Source organism: Phalacrocorax carbo, chromosome Z (assembly GCF_963921805.1).
Source record: "Phalacrocorax carbo chromosome Z, bPhaCar2.1, whole genome shotgun sequence".
Classification (NCBI taxonomy): domain Eukaryota; kingdom Metazoa; phylum Chordata; class Aves; order Suliformes; family Phalacrocoracidae; genus Phalacrocorax; species Phalacrocorax carbo.
Genome location: NC_087548.1, coordinates 84,974,397 through 84,987,283, shown reverse-complemented (window position 1 = coordinate 84,987,283; position 12,887 = coordinate 84,974,397). Strand labels below are relative to the sequence as shown.

The following is a 12,887-nucleotide window of genomic DNA, read 5'->3' as shown; positions in this document are numbered from 1 at the left end:
TTAGATGAAATACAAGGAAGGCATTCTTTGCCATGAGGGTGGTGAGACTTCTTGTGGTTTAGCCGGACACTCAGCCCCACACAGGCGCTCGCTCACTCCCCCTCCAGCGGGGTGGGGGAGACAATCAGAAGGGTAAAAGTGAGAAAGCTCGTGGGTTCAGATAAGAACAGTTTAATAATCAAAATAAAACGATAACAACAGCAACAATAATGCAATGAAAAGGAGACTACCGAGACAGACGCAAAACCCGGGCCAGGGGGAAGGGGGAATGAACCACTGAAACAGACAGCTTGTGTCGCAGCTGCTCACCACCCGCCGACCCGCCGCCACCAGTCCCCGAGTCGCAGCCGCCTCCCTGTGCGCCAACTCCCCCGCTTAATATACTGGTCGTGGCGTCACATGGTATGGAATATCCCATGGCCAGTTGGGGCCAGCTGTCTGGGCTGTGGCCGCGGCCCTCGCGGCCCCTTGCCCACCTGGCAGAGCACGGGAAGCTGGAACGGTGCCCGACTACTACAGGCGCTACTTCGGGACGCTGAGCCGCTACTTAACAGCAACTACAGCATCAGTGCGCCACCGGCACTTCACCAGCTACAGTGGAGAGAATTCACTCCATCCCAGCCCAAGCCAGCGCAGACTCCAGAACAGGTTGCCCAGAGACGCTGTGGATGCCCCATCCCTGGAAATGTTCCAGGGCAGGTTGGGCAGGGCTCTGAGCAACCTGGTCCAGTTGAAGATGTCCCTGCCCATGGCAGGGATCGGGACGTATTTCTGTGGGAGGCGGGCAGGGTGCAAGAGGAAGCCCATCGACCGCAGAGCCAGGTTCCAGGCCTCTAGCCAAAGGGGGAGCGCCAGTGCTGGGCAGTGCTGCCCGTGCGTCGCGGTTTAGCCCCATCAGCAACTCCGCACCACGCAGCTGCTCGCTCACTCCCCCCACCCCAGCGGGATGGGGGAGAGGATCGGAAGAGCAAAAGTAAGAAAACTCATGGGTTGAGGTAAGAATTTAAAAAAGAGTTTAATAATTAAAACAAACCAGTCGTAGGTATAGTAATAATAACAGTAATGATATGTTGAGAAGGAAAACAACAAGAGAGGGAGAGAGAGGCGACACCTGGGGAGGGGGAAAAGCCAAACAAACAGCAAGCGATGCGACCGCTCACCACCCGCCCACTGACGCCACCAGTGCCCGAGACGCGATCGCTGCTTCCCCGGCCAACTCCCCCCAGTTAATATACTGGGCGTGACGTCACGTGATACGGAAATATCCCTTTGGCCATTTTGGAGCCACTACCTTGGCTGTGCCCCCTCCCCTCCCCCCGTGGCTTGTTGTGCCCCTGGCAGGGCCTGGGAAGCTGGAGGAGCCCATGACTAGCGTTCGCACCGCTTGGCAGCAACTAAAACATCAGTGTGTTATCAGCATTATTCTCATCCTAAATGCAAAACGCAGCACTGTACCAGCTCCAGTGAAGGAAATCAACTCCCTCCCAGCCAAAACCGTAACCCCGTGGCAGGGGAAGCACGCAGAGGGGCCAGAGGCTGCAGCCAGAACCAGTGCCGGGTCAGTATCCCTGGGAGATGCCGTGTCACAGTGCGGGGCAGGACAGCCTGGCCCTCCTGGCCCAGTGGCCGGTCACAACAGGGCCCTTTGTGACCTACCTGTGTGGCAGCTAGAGGTGCCCAGCACCGGCGTGGCAGCCCCACAGTGTCCAGGACTCTCACGAGAGAAGGCCATGAGCCGCGCAGGTCGTGGAGGAGCCCCTGTGCACAGAGCACGTGTTTCCCTGCGGCCCCGGGCACACCACGGCCCCAGGGCCACGGTGCGTCGCCAACGCTCCACCGCCCCCACCGGGTACGAATGCAGGGCTGGGGCTGGGCCAGCGCCACAAGGACCCCCGGGGACCCCCGGGGCCCAGCAGGCGGGCCCTTCCAGAAGGGGCTGGGGGCAGGAGAGCCGGTGCCAGCGCCGGGGTGGGGACTGCCCGCTGGGAAAGGGCGTCCTGCGGGAGATCCCGCCTGTCCCTGGCCTGCTCCTCCGCCCCACCACCTCCCCGCTCCGGCCAGGCAGCAGCGGGGTGGGGCCGCCTGCCGTGGGCTGCCCCCTTCGCCCCCTCACCCCTTCCCTCCGTCCCGCAGGGTGGCGCGTGATTCCCCCCGCAGGAGCTCTGCGCCCAGGGGGGCAGAGGAGGAAAGGGCTGGGGTGGCCGCTGAGGACCAGCAGCACTCAGAAAGCCCCAGGCAACACGAGCTGCCCAGCGAGGACCTGGGCTCTGCCAGCCCCCCCCCAAACGCGGAGGAGGAGGAGGAGGAGGAGGAGAAGAGCCCCAGTCAGGAGACCCCCTCCACAAGTGGGTATCCACAGGACCTCCTGCCTCAGGGCACAGAGCAGGGCAGGGAGAGGCAGCTGCGCTGGCAGGAGGCAGAGGTGCTGCGGGGCTGGGACCTTTCCCACCCTGCTGCCAGCGGCATCCTGGGGGAGAGGGGGCACCAGCACCCTGGCCCAGGGCTTGCCAGGGACAGGAGGGCAGCGGGCGCAGGGCTGGAGGGAGGGCCCCTCTCTTCCCTCTACCTCCTGCCCCTGCCCACAGCTCTCCCTGCTCTTCTTCACCAGGTGCAGCTGCTACTGCCCCCAGCTGCCAGCTGGAGGGCGATGAGGAGGAAGCCCACGACTACTTCTTGGCCTTCCTTAACAGCACCGAAAGGGTAACCGCAGCCTTCGGCGGCAAGGCTCTGCCTGCAGCTCCCAGCTGGGCGCTGCCGTACAGCTCCGCTGCCTGCGCGCGGGCTCTTGGAGGGCTGCTGCCCGTGCAGAGCTGCTCGCCTCCCGGCCCCCTGCACCACCACTGCAGCGCCTCGAGCCCCTGCTCCTGCTGGCCGTGCCTCTGCCCCCTCACCCTCCCTCCCTCCCTCTCTCTCTCTTTTCTCCCGGACTGTCAGGAAGAGGCCTCCAAGCTGAGGGTGCTGGCCTCCATCTGCACGCTCTGCAGAGCCTGGCTGCAGGGCAGGTACCTGCCTAGTTTCAGAGCAGCATGTGAGCTGGTGGAGAAAATGGAGGTGAGGGGACCCCCAGCGGGGCTGAGGGAGGGGGGCAAAGTTGGCCGAGCACGGCTCCAGCGGTCAGGACAGCACTCGGGCGTCTGGGCTCAGGGGGAGCGGGAGACAGGCCTCCGTGGGAACAGCCCTGCCTGCCATGGGGCGACTGCGGAGCGGGGGCAGCTCTGGGTGCCGGTGCTGGCCTGGGGACAGCGGGGCTCTGCCCACCCTGCACACTGGTGCGGGCACTGGCAGCTCCTGTGCCCCAGCCAGGCGTGCTCTCCCTCTCCAGGTCCTCCGGCTAAAGGAGTTCCCTCCCAGCATGGACGCCGCGATACGGCAGCAAGCTGTGCTTGTCATCGCTGCAGTGAGGTGCCTGCCCCAGGCCCTGGCCGGGCCAGAGCCTCCCCACAGCACAGGCCTGATGGCACCGGGCACCTCCTATCCTGGCAGGACCCTGGCAGCGCGCTCTTTGGGCCTCTGCTCGCCCTCCTGCTCGGCCCATCGCCGGGCCTCGTGGCAGGCTGCAGGGTGCTCCAGGGCTCCCCGGTGCCTCTTGCCTTTTCCTCTGAAGGGAGAGGCAGGAGACAGAAAGGGGTTCGGGCTCCACTGGCCACGACTGCCCTCTGTCCCTGGCCCAGCATCATGGGGGAGGAAGGCGGTGCCTCCACACATCCCTTCCCCACCTCGTACGGCAACTGCCAGCCACAACGTTAGCGGACACCTTCCCGGACGTGGAAGCCCCGGCATCCAACCGGCACCTTCTTTTCTTGCAGCAAAAATACGCAAGGCCTGCGGGACCAGCCCGTCTGCCACTGCGCCTCCGGCAGCTTCCATCTTCTTTCAGCAGAGAACACAGAGCACGACCGTGATTCACTCGATGCTCAGGCAAGTGTGGGGTGAGAGCCTGCCAGTCGGCCCCCATGCACCTTTCCCCAGTTGGCTTTGGCTGCTGGAAGATGATAGAAGAAAGACCGGGGGGACGCTGGGGCCTCTCCTGGGCACCAGAGGGCAGCTGAGGCACGCCTCAGGTGGAGGGCATTCAAGGCCAACCTCCTGCAAGGAAGAAGGGCCAGGGCAAGTGTGCCACCCGCTGCATCCCCTTGCAGATCCTGAAGACCCTGGACAGCATGCTCATGGTGCTGATGCACAGGGCTTCGCCGAGGACCACCACCATGATAGTGGAGAAACTCCTGCAGGTCAGCCATTTGCCAAGAGCAGGGCTCACGGGGTCTCTTCCCTGCCTTGCCCTAAAGAGACGCGGCCTTCTGGAGCATGCACACCCCAGCCCAGAACCACAGCAGTCGAAGGAGTCCAAGTGTCCTTCCCAGGCCCCCTGCTCTGGCAGCTGGCACTGCTGAGCCACTGCCTTCGCTCCCTGCCCCATCCCCGCTTTCCTCCCCAGGCCGCAGCAGGGCGGAGCTCTGCTGGGATGCGGCCACGGGGCAAGGGGAGCCCAGCCCTGAAGTACTCTTCTGCTGGCCTCCCCACGGCCATAGCGCAGCCTCCCTGGTGCAGGACCCCCTGCAGGTTCCTGTCCTCCTGGAGAGGGGGCGTGCGGCCCTTCTTGGAGGAGCGCGTGGAAAGGGGCAGGGGTGGCTGGGGGGACAGGATCCGGCTGCCTCCCTGACTGCAGCGGGTGCCCAGCTGTCGGCAATGGTCCCCGAAGTCAGGAGGCGGCCAGACCCCGGTCCAGGCCTTCCTCCTGGCCGGGGGAAGCTTTGGCGGCCCGTTGCACAAACCCCGCAGGCACTTGGCAGAGCCACCGCTCCGGGTGCCGCTGTTGTTTCCCAAGGCAAACCAGCAGCTTTCCCCTCCTCAGGCCCTGGTGCCCTTCACAGCCAGCCAGGATGTGGCTACGCGCCGGAGCGCTGTGAGGAGGATTGTCAGCCTGAGCCGGTGCATGAGGCCCGCTTCGATGCTGGAGGTAAGGAGCCTGCGGTAGAGGAGACCTCTGGGCACCCCTCGCCCCTTCCTGGTGCCCCAGAGTAGCCGGTAGCTCCGGGCTCCCTGCCAGGGAGGCCTGGCATCGGGCAGGGGATTCAGCAGGGCACAGCCCTGCGCCAGCACTGGCCAGATGCCAGCGCCTTTGCCCCTCTCTCTGGATGCTGCTCTCACCCATGCCTTCTCTCTCGGGAACCAGCTCTGGCCCCGAGCAGGGGAGCATTTGGCGGGCCTGGCTCTGGCAGCCCTTCGCTCCAGGGGAGGCCCTGCATTGCTGCCCAGGCGCTTCAGTGCTGAGGGCCTGCGGGGCTCTCGGGTCCTCACCCTCCCCGCTGCCACGGCCTGATCCCGGCCCCTTCCCCAGCCTGCTGGCCCCGGGGCTCCTGCTGCAGCTCCGCAGGCCCTCCCTGCCCGTGCTGGGGAGAGCTGGGCAGGGCAGTGCCAGGCCTTGGGGCAGCCTGCCAGAAGGACCCGGCAGGGGGAGAGGGCGCCTGGCTGCACCCCGCCAAGGGGAGATGGAGAGTCCCACCAGCGTGGGAGGAGGGCTCCTGCAGCTGAATGCCACTGTGGAGGACCAGCAGAGCCAGGCTCTCCATCCTCCTGCAGGCACCCCAGTCCCGCGGCCTCACGGCGACGGGAGGCAAGGCCTTCCCAGGGCTCCCTTCGCAGGGAGGCAGCACGCTCCTCGCCCTGTTGCGGCTGCCGCAGGACGGGTCTCCACGGGGTGCAGTGTGGGGCACAGCCCTCCAGAGCTCTGCCTCGTGCAGCACTCGCCCCGGGGCCTGCTCTCGGGGCTTAGGGCTTTTGTCCCATCTGCCGCAGCCTGGCCCTGCTACAGCTCCTTCCTCTCTCCCACAGGCCTCGCGCTTCACAGCAGGCACCACCCTCCTCTTCAAACTCAGGACCCTGCCATTCCTGGGGCAGGTGATGGGGCACCTCACCCTGTCCTGTGCCGAGCAGGACCAGGAGATCAGCCGCGGAGCTGTGGAGGCGCTGCGTGCCTTCCACCGCTTCATTCTGCTGCGACACAGTAAGAGACGCTGGGGCCTTCCTGCCACAAGGGCCCAGGCGAGGCACCGCACCGCCTTGGCCCCCCTCCTCTGCTAGAGGAAGGAGCGGCAAACTCCTCTGAGGCTGGAGCAGGGCAGCAGCCATGCCGCGCCAAGCCCAGGCCCCACGCAGCCCACCTTGGAGCGGTGCCTTGGGGACCGGTCTGAGAACCCTTGAGCTGGAGGGCCTATGGCAACAGCATCCCGGGGCTTCTCCCCTCCTCCTCCTGCCAAGCAGAAAGCCACACCGACCCCTCCTGCCCTTCTGTAGCCTAGGAGGCCGTTTCCCTTCCTCCCCCTGGGGAGGGGCCCACGGCCACCCTCGCACACCTCCGCGCCTGCCCACACAACGGAGAGCCAGGCACAGCGCTCTCCCTGATGCCCTTGCCTGCTGTCTGCAGCTCTGCGTTGGTCCTGCCGCTCACTGTGTGTCTTCCCTCCTGCCCAGGCAGCAAGGCAGCATGGGAGGATCCAAACCTGCCAGCGGAGCGGGAAAGCGCTACCACCCTGGGGCCCAAGGAGTCCGCTGACGAGGCGACGGTAACGAGCTCCTCCCTTGCTGGGGGTCTTGGCCATGGGGCTGGCAGGACACTCGGATGAACCAGTGCATCGGGCGGGATGGCACGGCCTTCCGCGCATCAGGCTGCGGGGTCCCACCGCTTCTGCACAGGGAGTAGCCAAAGGCCTTAAGCCAGCGTCACTGCAGCAGCTCCGGCCATGCTGGCCACCAGCGAGTTCTGGTTGCTGGCAGAGGCAGCACACCGTGGCCCTGTTGCCCCGCTGCCCTCCTTCAGGCCACAGAGCAGCTTCCTCTCCGCACCCTCTGTGGCTGCAATCACCCCAGAGCAGGCACCTGTCCTGGGGCAGGGGGCCAGTGCTGCCCCGCCTTCCTCACTCCAGAGCTGCCCCCGCTGCTCAGCTGAGCCCTGCAACCAGGGTGTTCAGTGAGACACCTCTTCCCTCACTCTCTCCCTCAGATATTTGGGAACTTCCTCTTCCAGACTGAGAGGACTGACTTCATCCTCACAGTCTTGAAAGGCATGGTGCACCCAAGAGTGTCTGACACCCAGCCGATCGCCAACATGCTGGAGGTGGTCTTGAGGGACCCCAGCTCGGAGCTGGCCAAGGTACGCTGCGTGCAGCCACGTTCCCTGTACGCGTGCCCTCCGGGGGCTGTGGCCCCCACCCCGAGTCCGAGGCTTGGCAGCACCCGACAGGCGGCCTTGGAGGCCAGCAAAGAGCCACGGGAGGCAAGCGGTTCTTGGCGGCAGCAGGGGCTGTGGCTGCGCTCCAGCCCACTCCACTCCCCTGCCTCCACAGGTGGGTGAGGTCGTGCAGACCATCCATGGGCAGCTGGCGTACGTCAGCCAGCAGCCGCTCAAGGACATCCTGAGGAGGACCCTTCTCCGGCTGGCCCAGTTGTACCCTTGGGAGGTGACCACTGGCCTCCTGCACGCTTCCCCGCACTGTGACAGGTACGTGGCTGGCTCATCCGCCTCAGGGGCAGCTCAAGACCTCTGGAGCCTGCCCAGGCAGAAGGGCTGGTGGCCAAGGCAGCCCCACTGACAGCGTGCTCTGGCTCCGCAGCACCGCCAGGGCCATGTGGAGCATGTTGGCCTCTGACCGCTTCCTCGCGGAGACCGTGCTGAAGCAGCTCCTGCTGGCCCAGGAAGAGGGTGCCAGCTTGCACGTGTTTGAGGCAGAATGCTGCTGCTGCTGCTGTTTCCTGGCTGTGAGTGTCTGGAGGAGGCCCGTTCCACCTGTCCACCCGCAGGGCTGTGTGCCCCTCTCCAGCCCCTCTGCCCTTCTCCCCCTGCCCCCAATCCCAGACCTGCCCAGGGGCTCCTGGCACAGGGGCCTCAGGGCCACGCCAGGCAGGGCAGTGTGTGCTGCTCAGCCTGCAGCTCACAGCCAGGCAGCCTGCCCTGCCCCTGCCCCTGCTGCCCTCAGTGGCCTTCCCCCCTCCCCACATCCTCCTGCCTGTGTGGCAGCCGGGAAGCCTGGGCCAGGGCGGCTGCCTGGCTCCCTCTGGGCCACCAACGCTCGCATGCCCATATTACAAATGGGAGCTGAGACCTGAGAGCCGCCACCGGTGGGCTCCAGGCCATGTACCTGGGATGGGCTCTGCTCTGGCATCTCCCTCAGCTCAGCTCAGCGCCTGAGCTGCTCGCCCCAGCCCCGGGCGGTGCTGCAGGGACACCTCTGCAGTGAGAGCGGTCCCTGGGTGTCTTCTGCAGGTAGCCGGTGCCATGAGCGAGATCTTCCAGGAGCCCGCCTGCCGATGCCGCGTGCTGTTCCTTTTAGCTGAGCTCTTCATGGCAGTGGTGGTCCAGATCTCCTTCAGCCTGAAGAGCTCACGGCAGGGCTGCTGCAGGCCTGGCAGTCACAGCTGGGAGGCCAACCATCCTACAGACCTCTGCCTCAGGTGCTCTGCCCCTGCTCCCTGGTCTCTGCCCCAGGCCCTGAGCTGCAGCCGTGGCTCCACGTGTGACCCCGCTTTGCTCTGCACGCAGGCACGCGCTGAGCGGCATGCAAGGTCTCTTCCAGTGCCTGGGCGGTGCCTCCCTGCTTGAAGACATCGGGAGGCAGGGTGCCTGGGACATGCTCATGAGCCCCGAGACCTACCACACCGGTATCGCCTTGCTGACTAGGTGAGAGCCTCGCCAGTTCTCCTGGTCTGCCCGGGTGTTTCTCCCCTGGAGAGGAAGGGCCCCCTGCACGATCCCCTTCCTCGTGGGCAGTGGGGCGCGAGGAGGCAACGCAAGGTGCAAACACAGCCTTGCCCGCCGTGGCCGGGCCTGCGGGGTAATGGCTGGGGCTGGCAGCGCAGTCCCAGAGAGCTTTGCCTGCCCAGCTCGGTGCCACCAGTGCCTTCTTTCCCCCGGCCAGGGTGCTGCGGCGTGAAGTACCAGACTGCTGCGCCTCCATATGGGAGAGGGCGGCCGTAGGCCTCCTCCAGAGGCAGGACTACCTGGACGTCGGTGCCATGACTGTCTTCGTTGAGGTGGGCCTGCTGGCAAGCGCTGCCTGTCTGAGGGCACGTGGGGGGAAGCTGGGCTGCGTGCACGAGGCAGAGGGCAGAGGGGAGGTGGGGAGGGACCTCTGTGGGCCCTGCGGCCTCCTGCCTGGGCTGTGACTGGCCCTGCTGCCTTGCCCCGAGCCGTCCGGGAGCTCTGCTGGCTGTGCCGGGCTCTCACTCTGCTGCCGCCTGCGTTTCAGCTCCTAGACTGCACTGACTTTGAGGACATCTCTGACCACGTCCTGTACGTCGTCCACATCCACCTGCGGAGCAAGAACTTGGTGCTGCGCAGGATGGCAGTCACGAGCCTCGTCACACTGTCTGGGAGACCCGAGCAGGTGAGCAGGGGCAGCCGGGCACAGGGAGGGCACCCACCTGGGGCTGGGCTGCAGGCGATGGTGCGTGCAGTGACTTGCTCAGGCTTTGCCAGCAATCGGGAGCGGCGGGAACGGTGCCCACCGCTCCCGCTGCCCTCTTCAGCAGCCCCTCAGCACATCAGGCCAGGCCCTGGGCTGCGCCACACGCGGAGAGATCTCTGCACGACCGGCGCTGCACCCTCTACACGCAGAGTGCTTTTGCCGGTGCGGTCCTCGATCGCATCGCAAAACAAAATGGTGTCTTTCACGCAGGCAGCGACTCTGCAATACCTGCTGCCGCGGGTCTCACAGCAGCTGCGGGATGACGACTGTGAGGTCAGGACGGCGGCCCTGACTGTCCTCAGCAACGTGCTCTGCCTGGTGGACAGGCAGACGGCTCTCACCATCGCTCTGCAGCTGGTTGAGATGCTCCTGCCACTCTTTGAAAACGTAAGGCGGCGGGAGCGCAGAGGCTTGGTTAGCATGCCTGAGGGCATGTGTCCGTGGCCCGGGGATGGCGCGGCCCTCTCGGCCTGAGCCCACCGGCCCATGAGTTCTCCTCACTGCAGAGGGAGAGCCGCAAGCCTTCCCCTCCGCACCGTGGGCTTGGAGGAGCCAGGACTGAGATCCTCCCCTTTTCCTTCTCTCCTCCTAGGAGTCCAGCTACGTGCGAAAGCACTCCATCCTCCTCTGCAGAGACGCCATGAAGGTTGCAGTCAGAACCCACAAAAAGCAGCTGCGGAAGGACGTGCAAAGGAGCCTGGTGCCCCTCTTCTTCCACCTGCACGACAGTGACCACAGCGTGGCTCAGGTGGGGACTTCTAAGCCTCTGAAAGTGCCTCAGCTGGGGCCCAACCTCTGGAGTCCCTGAGCAGGGCTCAGAGCCCCTCCCTGCCGGCAGCCGCACAGCTGGCAGCATCTGAGAAGCTGGGCAGGGACATTTCCTACACCTGCCCTGCCGGATCCAGCACAGCTGGGCAGCAGTGCGCGGCCACAAAGACCTAAGCACTGGAGCCCCCGTGGGCTTCCCAGCGGCGCCTGCAGGTGCCTGAGGCCGCGGTTTGGATGCCCAGCCCTTGCCTCCCCCCGCCCTGCCCAGGGACCCCCAGGTCCTGTCCCTCGGGCGGCGGTGCCACCTCCCGCTCTCTGCTCCTCTGCAGGCATCTCAGGAAGCCCTCCTTGGAGCTGCCGAGTTCCTCAAGTGGGGGCAGCTCAGGAAGCTGATGCAGATGGAGCAGACGTACCAGGTTGGCGAGTGCCTGGTAAGGATGCGCCCGAAGCCCCACGCCCAGCCTGGAGAAGGCCGTTTCCCCCCACGCCCAGCGCGTGGGGCTAGCAGCTGTGCCCCCACCCACAGCGGCAGCCCAGCGCTGCCTGCGTGCACCGCACACAGGCTCCCTTTCCCCTCCATAGACCAGGGGCGCCGACAGAGCCCTGGCCCAGCTGGGCCTTGGTGGCAGGACGGCACAGCAGCGCCCTGGGGAGCACCCTGCCCTCTGCTCCCTCCAAAGGCCAGCAGGAGCCAGACGCTGGCTGGGCATTGTGGGTGTCTGGCCAGGGGAAGGCAGGGGGTGCCAGTCCTGGGCACAGGGGGAGGGTCTGTGCCAACCCTGTCCCCTTGCGCTCTCTCCAGCTCACGCAGAACAGCAGAAGAGCAGAGGAGTACCTGCACCAGAGCCTGCCGTATCTGCAGAGCCCACAGGAGGCCTTGCGTGAGGCGGCCATCAGGTTCCTTGGTGAGCCACAACCCCGCCGCGGGCCTCTCCCTGCCCCACGGCAGCTTAGCCCCAGCCATGGCTGCTGCCGAATCCACCGGGCGGCTGCAGAGCCCTGACTGCCCGATGCGGGGCCGGGTGCCCACCGAGTTCCCTGCCACCCTCTCCCACCCCAGCCCGTGCACGGGGGGCTGGTGGGAGCCTTGTTGCGTCCCTCGCAGGCGCCCTGGGCTTCACGCTCAGGGGAGCGCCCGGGCTCAGCCTTGCCCAAGGGGAGGAGGGCTCGTGGCCAGGCCCGTGGGGCCAGTGAGGGGAGCGAGGCTGCTGGTCTGGGCAGGCCAGTAGGAGTTGTGACAGGCTATGTGTAACTAGGTCTCGCTGGACAGCAGCTGAGGGATGGGTGCCAGGAGAAGCTCCAGGTCATCTACGAGGGTGAGTGAGGGCAGTGGGGTGTCTGCGGGGGCTGGTGGGGAGGAGGGAAGACCCTGGGTAGGCAGCTCCAATCCCTGCCCTGGCCGTGGAGGGCTCCGCTCCCTGCGTGGGTGAGTGAGTGGTCGTGTGGCCAGAGCCAGGGAGAGGTTTCAAGGACACGTGGGGCCTCGGTGGCCAGCACCTTCCAGCTCATGCCAGCGCCCCTGCCTCCCTCCTTCCTGGCTCTGGGAAGAGCTGCGGGGGCAGGGGTGGCCCTGGCCAGAGGGGCTCCCAGGTCCCTGCAGATCTGCGCTCTGACCTCGGCTGGTCCTTTCTGTCCCAGCCCTTCAAGGCACGGTGAATGACCGCAGCCTCTCGGTCGCTTCCCTGGCATCTCAAACCCTGCTGATCCTGGGCGCTGCAGCACCAGAGCCTCCCTCCGGATTCCGCCTGCAAGCACTGTGCTACCGGCTCCGGAGGGCGTGGAGGAGGAGGAGGAGGACCCCTGCCCTGGGAGCCGGCTGCCTGTGCTGCTGGAACTGGGTGCAGCGCTGATCCCCGTGTGCTCTGCACACTGGCACCACCTGAGCAGCTGGGCCTGTCCCCTCGCCAGCAGCTTCTGCCGCGCTCCCATTTCATGGGGAGGGGCACGACTGGGCCGTGGCCCATGGCTCCAGTGTGTTCGCTGGCCGGGAAGCCTCAAGAAGCAGCCAGGTGCTGCGGCAGGGCAGCGAGAGGAACGCTTTGGAACGCGGCCCAGGAAGGAAAGGGGCATCGTGCAGGCTGGAAGCAGAGGCCTTCGCACAGCTGGCCTGCCTGTGTCCCCCAGCCGTTGATAAAAGGAGTGTGGAACTTCCTGTGCTCTTTGAGTCCTTCTTTCCCATCCCTCACTGCCGTAGGCTACCTACAGTGCTGCGCCACCCACGCACAACTATGGAGTGCTGCTGCCGCCCAAGCCAGCTGTAGGGCCCGTGTGGCATCCTGGTTGCCCCCTGGGGAGCCCTTCTGTCCCGCAGGCCCCCACAAGGGCACCAGGAGGGCCCCCACCTGGCCCTGTGGAGCCTTGCTCTTCCCCAGACAGCTGGGGGGGCTCTGCTGCACCCAACGTGGAGCCCCAGGTAGCCATACTGCTCCCCGGGCCCTGCAGTGGCCCTGGAGCGCCTTTCATGGAGCTCTGCGAGGCCCAGGAGAGCCCCTGGGGCTCTCTGGAAGAGGCTGCTTGGCCCTGCACATGTCCCTGAGAGGGCTTTGAGAGGCCCTGGGGATCTCTGGAGGCCGGGGGGGCCCTGCCCAGGCCCTGGCCAAGCCCAGCATCCATGTCCAGGTAGGAGATCGGCCATGTCAGACCCCATTGCTTCTCCAC

The 12,887-nt window shown here is 66.0% G+C and overlaps 1 protein-coding gene across 1 annotated transcript; it reads left to right on the top strand.

Annotated features, from left to right (window-relative positions):
• Positions 1-317: 317 nt before the first annotated feature.
• On the top strand, positions 318-12,412 carry LOC135310688 (maestro heat-like repeat-containing protein family member 7). Its single transcript, XM_064439570.1, has 22 exons — positions 318-1,558; positions 2,134-2,345; positions 2,609-3,051; positions 3,323-3,402; positions 3,807-3,918; positions 4,140-4,229; positions 4,853-4,957; positions 5,833-6,004; positions 6,472-6,563; positions 7,001-7,150; positions 7,344-7,498; positions 7,611-7,755; positions 8,261-8,448; positions 8,537-8,674; positions 8,913-9,027; positions 9,243-9,380; positions 9,672-9,848; positions 10,054-10,209; positions 10,559-10,660; positions 11,032-11,134; positions 11,486-11,545; positions 11,868-12,412. Exons 1-22 carry the CDS (start codon positions 1,365-1,367, stop codon positions 12,077-12,079), a joined length of 3,339 nt encoding a protein of 1,112 aa, XP_064295640.1. The 5' UTR covers positions 318-1,364; the 3' UTR covers positions 12,080-12,412.
• Positions 12,413-12,887: the final 475 nt, after the last annotated feature.

What these genes read in the sequence shown, in the direction of transcription:
- LOC135310688 (XM_064439570.1), top strand. Translation starts at nt 1,365, where the DNA reads ATGACTAGCGTTCGCACCGCTTGGCAGCAACTAAAACATCAGTGTGTT. An exon ending in TAGTGGAGAAACTCCTGCAG is followed by an intron (nt 4,230 to 4,852) that starts GTCAGCCATTTG and finishes TCCCCTCCTCAG; the next exon opens with GCCCTGGTGCCCTTCACAGC. An exon ending in CCAGCTCGGAGCTGGCCAAG is followed by an intron (nt 7,151 to 7,343) that starts GTACGCTGCGTG and finishes CTGCCTCCACAG; the next exon opens with GTGGGTGAGGTCGTGCAGAC.